The 21,204-nt window shown below is 43.6% G+C and overlaps 1 protein-coding gene across 1 annotated transcript in view; it reads right to left on the bottom strand.

Annotated features, from left to right (window-relative positions):
- The window catches only part of sema4gb (sema domain, immunoglobulin domain (Ig), transmembrane domain (TM) and short cytoplasmic domain, (semaphorin) 4Gb), a 31,960-nt gene that overhangs the window by 10,162 nt on the left and 594 nt on the right, over positions 1-21,204 (bottom strand). The window contains exons 2-8 of the mRNA XM_046376502.1: positions 16,203-16,491; positions 5,127-5,275; positions 4,679-4,741; positions 4,269-4,367; positions 4,089-4,182; positions 3,095-3,208; positions 2,611-2,765 (exon numbers count right to left, since the gene is read on the bottom strand). Of these exons, the coding sequence (XP_046232458.1) occupies positions 2,611-2,765; positions 3,095-3,208; positions 4,089-4,182; positions 4,269-4,367; positions 4,679-4,741; positions 5,127-5,275; positions 16,203-16,347 (819 nt within the window). The 5' untranslated portion in view covers positions 16,348-16,491. The remainder of the gene's footprint in view (positions 1-2,610; positions 2,766-3,094; positions 3,209-4,088; positions 4,183-4,268; positions 4,368-4,678; positions 4,742-5,126; positions 5,276-16,202; positions 16,492-21,204) is intronic.

The following is a 21,204-nucleotide window of genomic DNA, read 5'->3' as shown; positions in this document are numbered from 1 at the left end:
GCGAGAAACCTCTCCCTAAAAGAGTAATTTAGCACAGCTCATTTAGAGGAGAGAAGAAAGAGACTCAGACTTCTTTTCTCTTTGTTTGTCGGAAATAAAACATCTCATCCTTCTTCGTTTATGTCCTTTGCAGACACCTGTCGTTCATCAAAACGCCTCGGCCTCCCACGCAAAGGCAAAAGGCAACGTTGCACAAATCGACATAACACATTTGCATCAAAAACAAAAGTGCCTGCGCAGCAAGCCAGTTTTAGGTAGAAGAGAAAGAGTCAGTGGCATCCGCTCTTGGGATTCGCTCTGTTCACAGAAAAAAACCTCTAGAGAGTCGGTGCTCGCAGGCAGGTTAGTAAAGCAGAGTAAAGATGGATGCCACCGAGTAAATAACAGAAGCACATCCTATAGCGATGGACACCCGTATATTAAAAGGAAAAGTGCTAAAGGGATGCTCTGATAGATTACAATCTATGTCAGTCAAAGTGTCATGCGGGTCATCGGGCTGTCATGACTGTAAGTCTGAGAAAATAAGAGTCCAGAATCCGTAGTGTAGCACCAGAGAGATATGCCTGCTGGGAAATTAACCCACGACGACATGAAGGAAAATGTGCACATGAAGTCTAAAGATACAGGATGAAAAATGAGAAAGTGCAGGACCTTTCTTTCTTTGCCGGATATGTTAAAACAGTGTCAGAATAGCATCGATTTCTGCTCTTGTGCTTCCTGAAAAGACCTCATTTCCCTCTCTGTGAAAATAGGCCATGACTGCCAAAGATGTCGTCGGGCTGTGAAGTGACGAACAGAAGAGGACAACTAGTTAGGAGCAGCTCAAAAATGGCGAGTCCTTGGTGGTTTCAGGCCAGAGGCTACTGCCAGGGCCTTCGCTATCTGCAGATCTGCCTCCAGCCAGCGTGGAGTCTGGCTGCCACGGGGGCCGAGCTGGGGACCAGCTCGACATCTGCATGTGCTGCTGTGGCCTAGTTCAGACTGACTTATTACACTCTCCACTGCTCCGACAACTCCACAGCACCGATGAATTATTTTGGATGCAGCGAGATGAACTGTTTGAGTATGAAAACAAGATGAAATGTCCAGGAATCGCTTCACTGCCAAACCAACCTGGAGGAGCTGCAGAGAAGAAAAACAAGCCCCTCGTTACACGAATGTGACGACAATTAAGCTCGTTGTCTCACGTCTGAACAAGCGCCAGAATCACTTTTACATAAAGGTCAGATTTTACAAGGTCGCACCGAAGTAGCATTTTCAACATGTCAACTGAATGCTGTTAGATGAATGTAAAGGCTGCAGAAGCGCAAGGTGAACCATGCAGGGAGAAAATAAAGGGCTTAAAGAGAGCACTGTAATGAATGTAGCTCTCAGTTATCAACACAGAAGCTTATTAAACCAAAAAAATACACTGTGTCAAACAAAGAAAAACCCTCGGGCAATGAAAAACGTAATCAGACCAGTGCTTTATATTTCACGCTTTTATTCGTGACACCTGGACGGAAAAAGTCTATACAGGAATTAAACGCAGGCCAACTTATTGTCCTGTCGTTCTGTACTCATGCACCGTTGAACGATATAAAAATAATGAAACTGGAGCGATCATCCCTCCAACTAACGATGGTCGTTAATTAAGGCTTCAAAGGCAAAATAAGTTAACTCTCCATCAGTGTTGATGCAGCCCGTGAGTGAAAAGAGACCCTCTTCTTTTTGCTTCATATGACTTGCCAAATATCGCAAATAAGTATTTTTGGCTTTTCCCCTAAAGCTCTTGTCCCTCACGTCTGAATAAACACACAATGAACATTCATGTAAAAATGACTGAAAGGAGAGAAACTTTTTTGGAGAAACTTTTAGCTCTCAGTTTGCTCAGTTTAATTTGCGGTGACATTTCACGCCTGCGATCTGCATTGATTCGTTAGGACAATTTAACCGGCTTGAGTCGATTCCTGGGTGGCTGCTCCATATGTACCTTTCTCATTCATATTTCTTTATTTTTTTCTCTGTCTCTCTCACACACACATTCATGTTCAAGTTCTTTTCACGTTCTGACACAAAGGGTGACGCACAACTGCAGGGTGTGAAATTATTTCCCAGTGTCAACCAGTCAGAAAAGAGAGGAGGAGAGACCTCCCGCAATGCCTGCTGGGCATGCCGTCTAGACCGAGGAGGCTGATCGCAAGTGAAATGAGCTGCGAGGGGAAAAGAGAGGAGGAGTGGAGGAGTAAAGAGAGGGAGAAGGTTTGCCATTGGAAGTGGAGGTCGGCGGGCTCGTAGTTTGCCTGGCAACAGCGGCACAGTCATTGAAGTAACCAAGATTAGAGATGCCCAACTGCTGGTTCATTCAGCACTGAAATTACCGTAAGTGGAGGAGAAGGCAGCTGAGGGAGAGAAATCGAGAACAGAAAGTCTCCCCAAATCCACTTCACTCTGTATCGGTGATGTAAAGCATGAAATAATCCCCGTGTCTTTGTAACTTTACTCCTCCCTCGTTTCAACCTTTTCTTTCCGTGACCTTGCAGGCATTACAAATCTGCTAACGTCCCAAACCAAGTGAAACCATTAATATGACTATGGTTAACAGTATTTGGGCCAGTTGCTCTCTCTGACCTTGCAGACCCGGGCCACCCTGGACACCTTGGTCTGACTCGGGTAGGCAATCTGCTCCTGGCTTCTCTCCGTGAAGAAGAAGTAAATCTTGTCATCGTCACCGATGGAGCTGTTGATGCTCTCCTTCAGCAGCACGGAGCCCACAAAATCTGCCTCTGCACACACACAAACAAGACACGCACAGGTCTAAACACACACCTATTAGCAGCCAAGGAAGCGTCTCCTTGGAAACTAAACAAGGAGCTTTTAAGAATGACTGAAGTGCCATAACTAAGCCAACGATTTTCATTCTGCAGGTCAATCAGTTTCTGTTCCTAACACGCAAAACATCACGAGGTAAAAATGTGAAATGAGGTTTGGTCCATTTAGTAATTTACTGAAAGTTCAAATAGAAAAACTAGCGTCAGTGTCTTTTTGCACATGTTTATTCCTTATGTGATGTATTTGAGGATTATCTCCCGTCTTTGTCATGTGTTGCACTTACCCAGAAGCCACCGGGTGGGGGCCTCCTCCGTTCTGAGCGTGGGAAAGGGGAAGTTTCTACGCACATCTGGAGAGCTGCGAAACTCGTACTGAGAGGCCGTGAACATCTCGCCGTCTGATTAGGAGTTTGTGCGTGAAGACAGAGAAAAGTGTGGTTGTAACGTCAGGAAATGGTAATTAGAAGAAGATGGCAGCGTGCTTAAGTATGATTTGAATTTTAATTCTATTGCTTTAAGTCTGTCGGTGTTCATGCAACATTCACATGCCCACGTGCAATCTGAAAGGCTTGGTTGAACTCATTCCTCCTGTCCAAACTTGTTGCTAAAGCAACTATGCTGTGAACAAAAATGTGGGGACAAAATCCACGGTCCTCCCTGTGCAGAAACGCATTTCAGCTTTAAGCTGAAACACATGAGTCCTCAGCAGGTTGAGTTCAGGTGAGAATCTTCCTTCTGGTAGTCGTTTTTGTTTTTCCCCCCAGTAATAAAAACTTCATTTATCAGTGCACCAAAGCGCTTCAGATTGGGGAGGGGGGGTCTCGATTAATTAAATAAAATCAGGCAACTAAAAGCAAACAGTTTAAATTAGAACATTTCTGCTGTGGACAGTATTTTCACGTGGAATGAGGATTTTATACCCTATTTCTTACAGCGTGGTAGAAAGGTAACTCTGGACAGGAATCCTTTCAGTGTACACGTGGGCAAAACCCCACCAGCCTCATCTTGTTAGCATGCCAACGCGTTAACTCAGATGGTAAACATGATCTGCTAAACATCAGCATGTTTGCATCTAAAGACCAGCTGCCTTTGATTTAACCCCTCTGGACGAACCACGACATGCATGGCTGATCTTCACACAACGTTAGCATTTAGCTGAAAGCCACACAGAGCAGCTATCATGTTTAAAAGTTAAAGTTTGGGAGCTTGTCGTTTCCACACATGCTGCTTTGTTTACACCCACATACAGTAGATTAAATGCAAATTTGGGAGACCTACCAACGAGGAGACCAGTGTACCCCTTCGCTGGGTCATAAGGACACCTGTCCCTGCCCTCCTCGAAGCCCGAGGAGAAGCTGAACCGCTCGGCATCCTTTCAGAGAGAAACACTCAGTTCATTGTTTCATCTTAAATCTGATATAGCCGTAACTGCTGAAATGAAACCATGCGGGCCCTTACTATGTAAGCACAAAGAGGTCTGAAGGCGTTCGTTCCACAGACGTACAGGTGAGTCTCGTTGTACCGCTGCAGGAAGCGGATGTGATTATAACACTCTGTCTGCAGATGGGAGGGAGGGGGGAGAAGCAGGTTATTTCTGGCTCCACAACATGCAAGGCAGGAGAGAACAGAGGCCAGTTAATGCACATAATCTACAGTTTATTCTATTTTTCTTTCAATCTTTCTTTCTTAAGCGCTGCTGGATTCAGAAGCAGCTGAAAGGGCTATCAGGGTTTCTGTCAGGAGGCATCTGCACATCACAAAGCCAAAGTGTTTCATTTATGCCCTCCAATAATAACTCAACAATGAAAGTAAGACCTGTGAGTTTTTCCTCAAAGGAAAAAGCGGAGAGTGTTGCTGCAGCCGTGTACCTGATTGTCTCTGCCTTTGTTTAGACACTGCTTCTTCTGCTCAGGGGAAGCATCCCAATCAATCTGCAAACAGCAGGGGGTGGGGGGTGAGGATGACTCAGTTAGCTCAATAAATAGGGAGGGAAAAATAGATATATAGGAAGATCTATGGACAGAAAAGGAGACAAGTGTGTGTTTGATAAACAGGAGGAGAGAGAGAGGAGGACAGCACACTTAATTTTCTGGCTGCGTCACTGAGTTCTGACTCTCTTCAGTAACCCTTGAACAAACGCCCGGTGCATTTAATCCGATATCCATAAAATTGGAGGAACAAAATGGGATTTGCACAATCTGCTTAAGGCTATTATTAGTTTGTCCTCCTTTAACACTTGGGAAATTGGAGAAAACTTGTCTCATTTCTTTGTCAACAGTGCAAGTGATCTGAGGCTCGCAGCGTCTCGGCACTCACTGTCAGGTTGGCAGGTGTGGAGATGTTGGAGGTGTTGAGGGCGTACAGAGCTCCTCTGGCTCCCACGTACAGCAGCCCGGACTCCTCCTCCAGCAGCAGGGTGCTGTAGTTCCGGGACGAGCCGGCGAAACGGGCGCCGCCCAGCAGACCTGCAAATATACGACACCCGTTTTCATACAACAGTGAAAACAGCACGTTTGTCTGTGCACAAAGACTGTGTCGCAAATCACTGATCAGGTATTGACCAAAGGCAGTTCTCATCCGGCTATTTCATCAATAAACAAACAAAAAAAACAATCACTGTATCATACGTACACTATATGGCCAAAAGTATGTGGACACGGTGTACTGTTGAATCCAGCATCTCTGGAGTTTGAGTTTTGATTGTTTGTTTGAGTATTTCGACTGCTTGGGTTTAGAAAACACCAAACAGGGATGCATTTGAAGTTTTTACTTTACTTTGCTAAATAAAAATCTAAACGGTGTTTTGTACATGTATTTGTACATATTCCAGCAGCTTTGGTACTAAAATATGATATCCTAGTTTTTGTGCCAATACCAACACTTTTGAAGCAGAATCAAACACTTTCCAAGCCCCATGCAGTGACATTTTGAAACATCTTCAAGACCGTTAAGATCATTTTGCTATGAAAACCTCTATTGCAGAATCTACCCAGCGCAAACATGCTTAGCCTGACTGCACGAGGGTGAGACCCGACAAGAGATCTGGGAGGCGGGGCGTCGCTGGCGTGATTGCTGAGAGGACTGCTGAGAATGGGGGTGGGGGGTTGGGGGGGCACAGGGGAGGCCAAATTTTAGGGCATTCAGCAGGAATCGTGCCCCAGTAATGCCAAATCGCATCAGCAGCACTGCCACGGCATCATCATTTGCTCTGCGTGTGTGTGTGTGTGTGTGTGTGTGTGAAAGAAGGTGATGGAGCTGGGAGGTTCCTACAGTAAGTCGGACACATTAGGGTGAGCTCCTTCACTGAATATGTGTCACTAAAGTAAAACCTGGTGCTTTTAGGGTTGTTAATCTTGTCCTTCACGCAGACAAACAGATTATTTATCCAAACCGGTCCTGGTGCACTAAACTGAATATTCGTACGCACTTTGATGTAGCACCTCAGAAATGGGGGCAGGTTGCTCTGCTGCTGTGAGGCAATAAAAAGGAGGACATTGTTTTTTTTGTTTTTTTTTTTGTGGAAGATTTTGCAGAAGTAGGTTTACAGAGCTTTGCTCTAAAAGTTTGGCGCAAGAGGAGATTAATGTCTGATGAAATAAATCTGACGTGCGGACGAGGAAAACCACACGCGCAGAAAGAACAGCTGTCATCGGAGAGCAGAATAAGAAGAGAATGCGTGAAGGTATCGACAGTGTTGCACTGAGGGGTATGAGTCAGCAGAGAGAGCAGATGGGCATGTTAATCGCCACACATCCTCTCCACCTCTTCTGCTTTTCCTTCTGCTGTGAACGGATGGCAGCGTGGCGCAGCGCCCACTGAGAAGACAACCTATATCCGTCCCCCACCAATCAATTTACTGCACCGTGAGGTCCTGCGCGCTTGTCGTGGTTAATCTGTTGTCCCGTTCATCGTAGATCTGACGGAGCGAGACGCGTCCAGCGCATCTGGGAGGGCCAAAGGATCACAGTGTAGCTGCTGCAAGTGTACAGATGATTAGCCAGTGAGACGAGCTTAAGTGTTGTCTTTATATTCCATAAAGTTACTAACTTCAACATACTGGTTTAGACCAGGATGAGTGGCAGTAGGTCATAAAATTATACATACTCCCTAAATTTATGTGATTAATATCATTAAGGTTAGACCAAATCTCGCATAAAAAAACCTCCCAGTTCAAGTCCACAGCACACAGTAATGCTACACAGGTCTAATAAACCGATTGTTCCCAGTCCTCATTTCAGTCAGGACCCATCAAGACAAAGAATAAAAGAATTGACCAGAATCTGATAAAGCACTCAGTGCCGACTTTTGGAACTTGACAGTTCATTAGTTAGTACTGGGTGACATTTCAGCCCGGAAACGTCTACATATCTGTGCTGCTGTCGCCACACATTCAAGAGACAAAAACAGTTTGTTTAAAATGGTGAACTGGGGTTTATACTTACAGTTTCATCAGACTCATCAAGAGACAGAAAATAACAAGTTTCCTGTTGGTTTGAGTTAGTTGGGAAAAGCTGTCAAACCGGTTAAAGGATTTGGAATGGTTGTTCATGCAAAACAAAGACCCACGAGGACAAACACACACGAGTTCCTCGCGCCAACTAAACTACTGATGCGTTTTACCGCTCTGCTTCACAATGATGACACAGCGGACGGCAGCGAGCATCCCAGCGCGGTTTGATCTTGCGTAACACAACACGATGAAAACTGTTTTGAGTTTCCCCAACCTCACTCGGGAGGCGTTTTGCTCCCCACATGACGGGCTGCTGGTCTGACTGTCACATGGACACTCTGGGTGGACTGGGTGAGTCAGGCTGCAGTCTCTCTTACTGCCCACCTTGCCAGCCTTCTCTTACTGGTTTTATCACTGACAGCCAGACAACCACAGGGACATCCTCAACGGTCAATAATTAGCTATTTTCATACGGGCTCTGTCACGGCCATCACACCGATTATGTGCATGACAGCTGGGAGGAATGATGCTGCGCCTCTGGCTCCTGGTACAGGAAACCCTCCAAATAAGTCAGAAAACATCAACTCTGCACTTTAAGAGCAGTCACATTTGAGAATACTGCATTTTTTTAACATTCAAAACACTATTTTTAAGCCATTTATGTAAAAGTCTCTGCATCTCACTTTATGAGGAGAAACTGTTTTCAGGAGAAGGCAGAGATGAGAGAGAGAAACGAATTCGGACATCTTTGGTCAACCGACAGAGTGAAGAAACTGATGCAGAGCATTGGGTCTCACCTCTGATTACACGAACAACATGCAGAAAGGCTGATCATCTCAACTTGGGGCGCACAATAACTTACACCAAGGATGAAGGAAGTGTAAAATTATACCTGTGAGTATGATCATCCTGATTAAAGATCCACTGTGTAGAACAGATGGATAATTTCAGTTTATGACAACTTGGTGATCATTTTAATCCCTTTATTTGGAGGTAAACTAACCTCTAACCGTAACCATAACCCACTGCCTGTACTCTGTTCTGCTATCATCATGTCAGCCTTAGTGAAGAAGCTTCACATCGATGGGGTCTACTCACTGAAGTCCTTCTTGTGCTGCTAACGTCAACGAACAAATCGCAAAGCAAAAACAAAACACGGGGAACTAACTAACTGGCTAACTAACAGCAAGCTCCCTCCAAGCACACCAGACAAAAACTGGTTCAGTTGGTTTAAACAAAGTTGTGCCAGTTCAAGTTTGAACACAGGAGCAGACCTACCCAACCCCTGCAAGTGAATCTTAAAACTGGTCTGATTGTTCATATTTTGCTCACCTTCTGACTTCTTTTTAGTGATGTTGCCATGTTGCAGCATCTAAGTTATAATATAATGTTATAACTGATAGAAACAACAGCTAGAACTATGAAAACTAGTCCCATGTTGTAAAAAAAATTACATTTATATACTTAAAGTTTATTCCTGTGTTGAGCTGTGTATGTGTTGCTTTCAGCCCCCAGTCATTATCAGCATCAGTTCTAACAAACCAAACTTTTCAAGGTTGGTGAGGATTGCTAAAAACAAGAAAATAAATAAATAAATAAATAATGACGTGACTCCAAATGAAATCCACTGATGAGACTGGCTGTGACTGTCAGATCTGAGTGAGCAACGAGCAGCCAAAGGTCAGGACACGCCAGGGGTGAGATTCATGCAGCGGGACACACTCTCGACCACACACAGGTACATGCACACTGATGCACTGCACCGGATCGATACACAGGATGTGTGTGCAAAAGCACGCGCTCGCATAATAAAACACAATCCTCATCACGAGAGCGATGAACGTTCTCCAGGGTCACGCTGTAAAGAACGCGTCGGGCAAACACAACGGCAGCCTGAGGCAACGTAAAGAAGCTACTACTCGTGAGTCATCCAAGAGTGAGCGAGAGCCTCGATTTCTATCTTATAAAAATAGTGACTGTGTCATATAACGAGCACAGTGCTGATGAGAAGGACTGTGGTGACGTACGAAATGTCCCCGGACCCGAGGCGGCACAGGAACCGAGACCTTGACCCGAGGCCTTACACAGCTGGACTGTCTGTTGTTTCATGCAGGAAACACAGGCTTGTTGGCACATTAGTATACACCTGACGCCCCCTAAACCTTTTGGTGATCACACACACACACACACTTTAGTTTAAAAATCAATGGGTTGCAATCACAGCTGACTTTTAAAACCTGCTGTATTATAAAGAAAATAAATTGGTCTTTTTTTTTTTCTTTTTTTTTTTTTACCTGAATCCACACACACACACACTATCAAACACACACAGAAAGTAGAGTTTGGTGTAAGGACTGTAGACACACCTATCACACGAAGCCTGAATATCATGCTAATCTTAACCAGTCAACCAGAAATCAGCTGTTTGCTCCAACAGTCCCCAATTAACTGGTCTTAAGCCTGAAATGTGTCTAAGTAATAACCACACACACACACGCCCACACACACACACACTCGCATAGTCATAGTCATATTTCCATCACTTTTGGGGACATTACATAGACTTACATTCATTTCCTGGATGTTTCACCACCACCTAACCATAACAGTAAACCTGAGCCTAACCCTGACCTTCTGCTACCTCTTCATCCTAATGTTTAATGATTTACATTGTGGGGACTTTTGTGGAATTTTGTCCCCATAAGTACGGCGGGTCCTTACAATGTGACTGTGTAAACAGATTTTTGTCCCCACAACTACAGGAATATGCAAACACACACACACACACACACACATTACCTTGTGTTTTGCTGCAAAATCAATGAGGAAAGTCAACAGAGCGCTGAGGTGTGCCAGAAACCTCTCAGCCTGCTGGCTGAGTTCTATTTACTGTTGTCGTTCTGTATGCACACGTGTGTGTGTGTGTGTGTGTGTGTGTGTGTGTGTGTGTGTGTGTGTGTGCGAGTCCTGTTTCTGTGAATGTTCAGGGTACATGGTTCGATGAGGGGAGGAGGTCAAAACAACTGCCCCTCAGAAACATCTGTCAGGTTTTCCACTGGGTACACACACACACACACACACTTCACACTTATTTCATCCTTCATTCATCTGCTGAAAAAAGAGTGAAGACATTTCTGTCAGTGACTCAGGGGATGTGACGAGTGTGTGTTGTGTGTTTGCCACAGCGACCGAGTCTCAACACTGAGCCGTCACAGGTGGTGAGTCCAGAATGTGTGCACTCACACTCAGACATATTTGTAATCCTCCATGTGGGGTCTGGGATGATAGTAAATCCACTGTATGTTTGTACGCGCGTGTGTGTGTGCGTCTCTACCACAGCAGTCATCAGAGTGTGTGACTTCCTGTGTGACTCACTGATCACTGGGCACACAGTGAAGGCCATGTGACACACACACACACACACACACACACACACACACACACACACACACACACACGTGCTTACTAAAAGATTTGGGAACAAATGCTGGAAGGAAAGACTGACTTAACTTCTTCGGACAGTGTCAGAACTGTCAGTTGTCGTCAGCTTTATCCACATTATATAAGCTTCTCTTCATTTCTTCACTGGACTCAAGACTCAATGAACATGACTACATATTATGTAAGCAGTAACACACGACTGGATGTCCCAGTGTATGGATATAGCAGTATATCCCATTATCTTCTACTTCTGGACTTCTCTGCGTGTGTTTTCATGCTCGTATGATTGGATTTTTAAAGGAAAAAGATCTGAACTATTTGAAATAATGAGTGTGAATTGTTTTTTTTTAGTTTCCTTGCTGTTGTTTGATTTCACGTTGAGCAGTGGTTAAAGTTTAACTACACCCACCAGCCCACCAGCAACAAGTCCTTTACATGTTCTAAATAATAATAAACCCATATATACATATGTGTGTGTGTTTACATCCATTCTTAAAGGTTCAGTTCACTCAAATGGCAAAAAAAAAACATATTTCTCATTTTCCTGATGTAATGTTGCTCAGATAGTTTTAAGTTTTTTGAGCCAGAACTTCATCTGCTGCCTCCATCAAACACATTGCAGGCGAGTGATGCAGAAAACATCTCCTCCAACAGCAGTGTTACAGTGGATAATAACAGCCTTCGCAGGGACCATTTCTTCACAGTTCACAGGTCTGCGGTTCTTATGAAGGGGAAAAAAATTGACATGAATTGCTTGTTTGTTCACAGTGCATCACGCAGCCGCCAGTGTTCCAGTTTCCTCTTTCCCTTTGGGTTTGTTTTGGTCTGTTTGGGTCCATTCTGGATCTGGTCAAATCCAGTACAAAAGAAAATTAATTCACCTTCATTGTTGATCAGTAATATCATTGTACTACTCAAAGTTTTGGCAATAAGCCCACTGCTGGCATGAACAGACACCACTAGAAGTAAACGTGAGTGCATTTATACTCTACTTTGGCTGAACAAACCCTTTAAAATGAGAACTCAAATGAATATTTTAAGTACAACCCACTTTTTTTCAGAAATTTTGTGTTTTGTTTTGTTTTGTTTAAAAAAACAAAACAAAAACAGGAACTTCTATCCAGATGTGTGTACTCAGTGCCTCGTGAATGAAGATGCCAGCCACTGTTAAGCATCACGTCAAAGAGGCAGAGTTATGTTACCACACGTCTTCTGCCGACACGCAGCACGACACCTTTTCAGAGCTCGTGTCTGATCCAAAACTTTTGTAGGACTTATTTCAACCGCGGGAGACTGCAGATTGAGATGAAAGACAGCCAAGACTTTCATCTGAGAAAAGAAAACCAGCTCCACATACAACACACAAACAGTCCTCGTGTTGTTTCAGGTCTCGCTAGATGCTATCAGTGACTCACCAACGAGATTGTGTCAGAATCTCACATCAGCACGATCAGATGGGAATAAGATCAAAGCGTCATGGAGGCCTCGGTGGATTTAAGGGTCCAAAGCATGAAAATGTCGCCACAGAGAGAAAAATAAGAAAGGGTAAAAACAAATTACGCCAACGTGGTGTGAGAATGTTGTCACACGGCTGAGATACAGATTAAACAACTTCAGTGAAAGCAGCCACAGCCGTGCTGATAACGTGAGCCAGTCTGCAATGTTTTCTGTTTAATATGCGGTAGATTCAGCCGTTGAGGCTTTTTTGGGAAGACTTGGCTGAAGAGCAAATTGGTGACCTGTCTCCTCGACGCTGTAATTACCATACTGGATGAAGAGCAATCTTCATCTGCAAAAAAAAAAAAAAAGAGCATCAAGTTGGCAGGGTTTATTACTGTCACCACAGTAATAATAGTGCTAAGCAATCTCACTGCTGCGGCCTCTTTTGCCATCTCAGCGTGTCATTGTAGCAACAGACAACTTACAGTGCATCAATATTTCAAAACCACATTACTTCAGGTCTGGTGGCAGAGGAAGGAAAAGCACCAAAGAAGGGACCCCACGGGCAAACAGCAGAGTTCAGGACCCAGTCAAGCTGTGACCTCACGTCTGGGAGAAAAAACAGCAACTTTGCCCCTTAAACACAATCTAGGTTGAGTCGTCAAATTTGCCTGTTAAAGCTACACACAAAACTGGACTCCAGGGCTGCAAGTGCCGACGAACAATGGATCTGATGATTATTTTACCCATCAGTTGATTGAATGCGTTTTTGCAATTTCTCACAGTTCAAGGTGATGTCAAAAAATGTCTTGTTTTGTCCAATTGATTGTCCAAAACACACAAACATCAAGTTTACAATCTTGGACTTTGCACTCAGAAATGTTCGTCATCTTAGCTTAGAAATCACTCAAGAAGCTGGACTCTCTGGTGACGGTGGCGGAGATGAAGACACTGGACAAACTGCTGGATATTATGGACAATGCCAGCCACCCCCCTGCACACTGTCATTAGCAACCAGAGGAGCCTGTTCAGTGAAAGACGGCTCCCTCCCAAGTGTAGGACCAACAAACTTAGGAACTCCTTTGTCCCTCATGCCATCAGGCTTTACAACCCCTCACTTGGGGGGGGGGGAGGAGGAAGAGGAAATAGGGTACACATAAGGTACAAAGGACAGAAGGGAAGGAGTGGTGGCCACTCACTGTTCAATAACTTATCTTTCTTGTTATCTATGTGTATCTTATTATTATACCTGTTTGCATCAGTTGCTGTTTGTTGTTGTTTTCAAACTGCCCTGTGTGCTGGTTCTACTTTTATAAGCTGCTGGGAATTCAATTTCCCCAAAGTGATCAATAAAGTGTAGTCTAAGTCTAAGATTATTACGATTATCTCTTGCAGGTTAACTCTCCTATTCTGTCAGTTGACTCACTGATTGACTCATTATTGTGGATCAGCTGAATTCTACTGGATCTGATATACGACTCTCAGCAGTTTGCTGTTTACACATTCAGCGCACACAGGGCAACATTAGCTGGCTGAGAGCTTTTTCACTTGAGAACATCTGCCTGCTTCAGCTCCACTTGAGGTTGTAAAACCAAAACAAAGAGCTGAAAGACACAAAAATGTTTCGTAGAGCATTTATTGATAAAATTCCACTGCTGCAAGGTCTTTTCTTTGTCGTTTCTTCTGCAGTTTTTCGCCCATCGAGATTTCCATACAAGAGTGAATAAAGTCATCAAATGTCATTTTCCTTTCTTATGAATCTGGTCTTCCTTCGATACAGCATGTCCTTGTCCTCCCACTCACACAGACCATCTGCAAAGCATACTGTAAATTAACAAGCCCTCCACACACACACCCAGCTGAGAAACATAATATAAATCCTCCCACAGTGGCTCCCATAGGTAGTGACACCCACATACAACATCCATCTCTATTTCCACATACAGCACTGCACACCCAGGCAGACACATCTTCTTCATGAGCTGGAGCTTGCCGGTCTCCATCCCCCTCCCGAGTGACACGTATCACCACAGGGAAAGTGGTGGAGGGTGCATGTGTGCGGATTTTACATGATGTGAGTAAATGCATGCCCGAACAGCCCTCCCGCCTCTCACACCCACATGCGGTAGCTACTCAGACACACATGGAAACTGATGAAAATGCATGCTGACACACGTGCACATCCTGCACCCTCACATGCACTCACACAGCCTCCCTTGGTGACTAGAAAGTAGGTCAAGGACGACTTTCTATGAGGGCAAAGAGAAAAAAATAAAATCTGCGATGATAGACTGGCTCTAGCTGCAGATAAGTGCCCACAGTAAGCAGAGTATGTAAGATTTATAATCCGAGGCAGACCCAGAGATGTGTAAATAAATGGCCGGAGGCGTGACAATTGGGAGAAGGCTTTCAGAATAGAGAATGAGTTCTGTCTGTGATGCATTTGCAAACTTACTTAATGAGGCCTAATAAGTTATCGGTGCAGTCGCATCTAATGAGCTCCACAGAGTTAATTGAGTGTGTCCTTTTCATTCGGTTGATAAATAACTGCACTGATACCAGTAACCAGTCCAGTGCTGTCAGCTCCAGTTGGTTGCAGTAAACAGCTCCTCGACAGCAGCCTTAACAGCAGCGCCATGTTCAGCATGTGTGTCAGTGCTGCAGGGTCTACCATGAGTACACTTCTCCGAAATATTCTCTCCAGCACAACAAATCAGCTCATTGTGAAGCAAAAGTTGGACCTTGAAGGAGGAATATTCACACAATTTGTCTCTCCAGCAAACTGCAAGCAAACCATTTATTCATTTCTGCAACAATCCCTCGCAAGAAAATGTGCCATAAGGCTGCAAACAAACACAAAGAAGTGGCTCCTCCTCTGTTATATTCTCATCCCTCTGAGTTATTATGATTCAGAACGTCAAGCAGCATATCCATCCTAACGCCGAGACATCATCTCACACTGCAATACTCTCAACAGCTCTCATGACATTTCACCGGAGAGCTCGGCTTGCAACAGAGTCCACCCCTCCTCTAATAATACTCGTCCTCAGAGGACTGAAGAGGAGCAGAGAGGGGCGGAGTGGAGGTAAGAGCACAGCCGTCCGATCAGTCCGCCAGTGCCGGAGTCCCCTTCTCGCTGCTGCAGCAGCAGTGGTGGAAGCCTCTGCCGCAGTGATGGGGAGTGAGGAGGGAGAGGGAGGGGAAAGGTGAGCTGGTGGCAAGCGAGTGGGCTAAGGTAGAAGGAGGAAGGTGCTGATGATGTCTGTAAATACCCACTCTGTGCCAAAATACACCTATTCAGCAGTATTTTCTGCACGGACACTAATCAGATCCACTGTGCTCGGGTCCTCTTTTATGGGGGCCTCTCGTCTATTGTTTCATTAGAAGTGTTTGCTGAGGCGTGTGATCTAGGACAGGGCTTGAGAGAGGCGATTAATAACTCGGAGCATGAAGGAGCTGTCTTCAGGGCCAACTTTCGAAAACTGTGCCACTTCTTTAACGGGCAGGGGAGGAAGGAGCCCGAGCAGCATCAAATAAGGACGCTGAGGTGAGTGTTTAATGGGCCTGTGCCTTTGTGTTTGTGTGGAAGCATCTGGAACAGAGACTTTCCAAGCCTGACACTGTCCCTGTGAGCAGTGATATCAGTAGGTTTTGTTAGTCTTACTGTGTTATTTTTCTTTGTCTTACTTCTGTTTGGGGCATAATCATGTTGCCATGGATTACACTGTGAGCTACAGCTGGAGCCCAGTTACTTTTAGCCCATATTTGTTACCATTTTGGCAAACTGGCACCATTAAAAGCGTGCCGGTTCCTTTTTGCGGCTTTCCCATTAATATACAGATGCATTACTTAAGAAAGCATGAAAAACACAATAGTTCTCAGACAAGTTCCTGAATTATAAGGATTGTCTTTTTTTCCTATGATTTCTAAGCAGATTTCTGGATGTTTATTCATGATGGAAAGTAAAATCATGATATTTTGGAACGGGAAAGTCACACTGAATAAGAACACTGGCATGCAGTTTTCCTTTTCAACTAAGAAATACATGAAATGGCCTTCACCTTTGGAGAAGACAGTAGTCCTGGGGGTGACATCCAGATCCAGGGACGGGCTGAAGGGGAAGGCCCACAGCTGTGACATCCTGGCGAGGAGCATCAGGAGCAGCAGCAGGAGCAGGAGGGGCTGGACTGATCTCTGGTCTCCCATGTTTGACACACAGACCTCAGTCCAAGCACGACCTCGGTTGCAATTTGTCTAACACCCAAAATCTGAGTGAGAGAAACCTTCAGGCCCAGCAGCAAGCAGTTGTAGACTCTCTGATTGTCCTCCACTTGACAACACACACACAGTCTGTGCAGAGAAAGAAAAAAACGTGTACCAGTAAGACAGAAATGATCCACAAAGCAAACTAGATGCTGTTGTCTGGAGGTGGAAATGGAGTTCAGAGAAGTTAATTAAAAACAAAACAAACACCTGCAGAACAAACATTCTTCTACCTGAGGGGGAATACTGTACTGAAGGTATTGCTAATACTCAAATTTGTGTCAAAGTCAGTTGTAGAAGATGTACTCAGACATGTCACTTACATAAAAGCACCAATGACAATGTAAACACACAAAACAAGAAGACCTTCATTTAAAATCCTACTCAGATAAAAGCAAAATGTACTGAACGTACTGATACTTTTGAAAGTATCAAAAGTAAAAGTACTCATTATGCAGAAACATAGTGACTGAAATATCATTGCCATTTTTGTTGCTAATAATAAGCATGAATATGCAAGTTGGATTTTGCTGCTGCTGCACCCAGTTGAGGTTGAAGTTAGTTTCAACTTGACTTTCAACTTTGTTCAGTGGTTCTCACAACAACAGAAACACTAATGACGCCTTAAGACGTTCTTAAATATCCACGACGGGTGTGGTGAACTTTGCTGCAGAGATACGATAGGAACTTTCTTGCCAACTTGACAGAATGGGCATGAAAATTACTTGCCGATATGCATCATCATTCTCTGATTACAACCAATTAGCCAAAGTGAAAGAGTAAGGTACATAAAAGACCCTCTTAAAAAGTTTTGGGAGTTAAATATTGCCCCCCCAAGTGACACTGCAACACACAGAACTTCCTCTCTTAATTAGCTATGTGCACACTGGAACAGCATGATGGGTAATCTAGAGATTAGGCCTCGTGCCATCAGCACAATCTCCGCCTGGCTGCCTCTGCTCTCCGGCTCCGTCGCTGATCAAAGGGTCAACACGGTGGATCCCGCTCAGCTGCATTGTGACACAGGAGAATTTCCCAGCTTAATCTCCACGGCTGCTGCTGCTAATCGCTCGCAGCATGAAGCACAATGAGGCTAATGACCTCTCTGTTAGCAGTTTGGGTGCTAAGCTTTGAAATCAACCCATGAGATGACAGAGTGAGAGATGAGATGGGAAAGAGTTAGCGACGGTGCAGGGATGCTCCCACCTCATCCAGAGTATTTCTGATGTTCTAATCCATGCTTTTGCTTCATAAATCCTACCATTATTGTGTTACCCAACTCTTTTCTGAAGAGTCCAAAAGGTGTTTAAAGTAAAAGTTGAGGAATTAAAGTTGCATTCGGGTTTGTCATCTTGGCAAATAATCTGGAAGCTGAGTGATTATTCTGTCAAGCTCTTCCAAAGGTCAAGAATGAACGCAAGCAAAAAGTGAAAATAGAAATACAGCAGAAATCCATCACAGATGTACATAAAAGAAAAGAGTTTCAGCAAGGATTGTGACTTATATTTTTGTTGATATTTTTGCTCTGGGTAATGTTTCAGTGCTTGCCAATGTTTTTCCAAGAACTGAAGCACCACGAAGGAGATCAGGGATCGAAGGGGTTTTTACGTGATTGTCTCTGATATTCCACAAACACAAAAGTAAATTCTCATCAGGCAAGTTTCTTTTGTGAGGAGTTCTCATTTTTCATCTCAGCTGGGGGTCCAAGCTTTCATCCTTTCATCCTCTGGTGTCACACTTCCAATGAAGCCCTCATGTCCAAATCAAAACTTTCAGTGACTTCAAATCTATTCAGTGTGCACATTTCTAGTTTTAGTACCCGCAAACTACAGGCAGGTGGTGCGCCTGCTCGTAGTACAGAAGAGAAATTGGAGGCCAAAAGATCTTCCTTTGCTCCAACTTTGCATCAACTACAACACCACACGATAAAGGAGAAGCTCCACCACCGAGTGGTAGCAAATAAAGTAAGACTGAAAGATTGCTCCAAAAACCCAGAGATACGGCATTTTGTTTTCCATGTATTCTTCTTCCTTGTCAAAGCATGGTGCCTACATTATCCACAATGCAACTCAACCTCTGACAGTTGGTTCAGAGATTCTGGTGTGTTATGATGGTAACAGCTGTTGTAGCCTTGAGCAGAGATGAGAAGCGAGCTTCAAAGGTCTGGTAAACTCTTTCCTTTCTAAATCCACACCCACAGATTTTATTTTTCCATTTTCAGGTGACCCCAGTGATGTCACTTGAGTACAGCGACATCGCTGGGGTCACATGCGGTAAACAGACTATGATGTGTTAAAGTGGAATTCCCCTTTAACATAACAACTGAAGACAGTCTGCCAAAGCTGTGCCAAAACAGGACGGCAGATCAACCAGACGAGCGGGCATGCGGGTGAGAAGTCGTCTAATGTGGTTTTGTCACCTGCTGCCCTCATGTAACACGGCAAACACACCATTTGTTTCAACCCATCTGTTTTTGCATTGAGCATATTGTTCTGCAGGAGCTGGAAAGTGCCCTGACAATGTGGTGTTGCCTTACTGACGAAAGCTTGGACGCTCCAGGAGGGAAAGGTAAACACATCTGCCTTGGCGGTGGCACGACCGATGTGTCATGCACGATGGAAGAAGAAGGGAATCGAACAAAGCAGCAGGCGGCGTCTGAAACACCTTTCACTTACCAAAAATCCTTTCTTCCTGTTCATTGAGCCATCGAGCTGCCTTCGCAACAGATCTACCAGCACGTTTTATCCTAGTTTTGGTGAGTCTATTCTCTTCCGCTCATCAAACATCCTAAACTGAAGTTGTGAAGTGCAGCATGTGGTAAAGCAGTTTTCTTCACGAGCATCCATCAGGCTGGACAGAATGATTTGCAAAGTGTCCGGCCTGACATTTCTAAATTTCAGCAGAGAAAAAGATCGATAAAGCAGGTGATCTATTCTTCCAGCTGATACCACCTGAAATGCCAGGCAAACTCTCGTACTTGTGACAAAGCCATCTACCGACAAAGACTGGATGAATATGCTTTAATACGGGCAAAATGGAATACATAAGGTCAAACATGATATTTATAGATTTTTCTTTATATGTTTTTTCTTTCTTTGTCCCAAACCATTGGGAGCTGGCATAGAGCTGAACCATAAATGAGATTACTCGCATCTTAAAGGGAGAATGAGTGGGTTCACCCCGGGGACCACGTTCACTGTGACGTGGAGAAATCTTCAGACACGTTTTCCCACACAGGCATGAAATTATGATTGTTTCGCAAATAGTCTGCCTCTTCACACATTGAAAATATATCAAATTTACAGATTAAGTGCTTTTCTATTTTGGCACGTTTGATAAAAGGAGCTGGTGAGCCTGTACATCTTGTCATCGTACTCAAAAACAAGAATACGTTTTGAATTCTCAGGACTCGGAGGGATATCAGTGAGTTTGAACTTTCATTTCTTGTGGCCTGTGCTTGGACTATTATTAAATTCACACTCGACATGAGATGTGATGACGCATCATCTCACCATCTTCGTCTTTCCTGAGGTCACATCATAAGATGGAGCCTTTACCAGAAAAGCAATTAACATAAACATTCTGATTTGAGAATCAGGCAGATTATCTAAAAAGTGAGTTCATGGCTCATTGGGGAAGATCTCCTTCATTTTCTTCTTCATTATATGAGAGTTTTAAAAATAAAAAGGGTCTTTTCTGCCTCTGAACTGCACTGTATGATCTGATTTGCACATATTCTAACGTGTAAATTGGTCATCTGTACTGCTCAATGAGGAAACCATTACGTGTAAAGGCTGGTTTTATTAAAGGTGAGTAAACAAGTCAATCACTAACACTTGGTCAATCAGTTATGGGCTTGTTAGAAGAACGGCTGTTGGGTTGCCAGGTTGTGGCTCGTGTTTGTCTTTTTTTTTTTTGTCTTTTCCAGTATGAAGACTCCTCCAATGGATCGTTTGACCTCTGGCCCACAAGTCATTTGTGAACAACTTGTGAGCAGTGACAACAGCAGACCCGATAGATCACAGGGTCAATCTATTAACGTCTTAACATTTATTTATTAACATTTCTACAGCAGCTGCAGTCAGACGGATTAACTCTTTTTTATAACTGCCAAGTAACAATTTACGTTTACTCGAGTACATGAGTATCCTAGAAGTATTTGTACTTAACTTTAGCATTTCTATTTTGTGCTACTTTAAGCTTCTCCTCCACCGTACTTGAGAAGGAAATACTTTTCAAATTAAGATTTTACCTGTAAGACATATGATCACCTCACACATGATTGTTAAAGATAAAACTCTCAGAAAAAAAAGTATATAAATTAATTGAAAATAGCTTCATCTGGCCCTAACACTGAAATACTGTTTACTCATTCTTGCATCAGTAGCAATAATCCAGTAATATATTTCACTGATAACATTCTTAATAACACTATTTCACATATCACTTTCGACATTTTAAGCAGATTCTTTTTATTTCATTTTATTTATATATTTTAGTACTTTTATCTGAGCAAGTTTTGGAAAGCAAGACTTTTACTTGTAATGGAGTATTTTAGTTTATGATATTTCCACTTTTACTCACTACTGCTCAACAGAACTTAGCTTATATTTGATCTATTAAGCATCAGTGAATGATGTAGTAGGCTAACCATCAATGAAGCCACTAGTAGCAGGCGTTAGACTCTTCATGAAAAAGTGCAGCTTAGTAGACACTGATGATTATCTTCATCATTTGATCTATTAAACTAAAGCTGCTCTCATTCACGTACAATTAAGAGTCAATTTTACAAGTTTTGAC

This window comes from Scatophagus argus, chromosome 21 (genome assembly GCF_020382885.2).
Source record: "Scatophagus argus isolate fScaArg1 chromosome 21, fScaArg1.pri, whole genome shotgun sequence".
Taxonomy (NCBI): Eukaryota; Metazoa; Chordata; class Actinopteri; family Scatophagidae; genus Scatophagus; species Scatophagus argus.
This window is presented reverse-complemented; position numbering and strand designations above follow the sequence as displayed.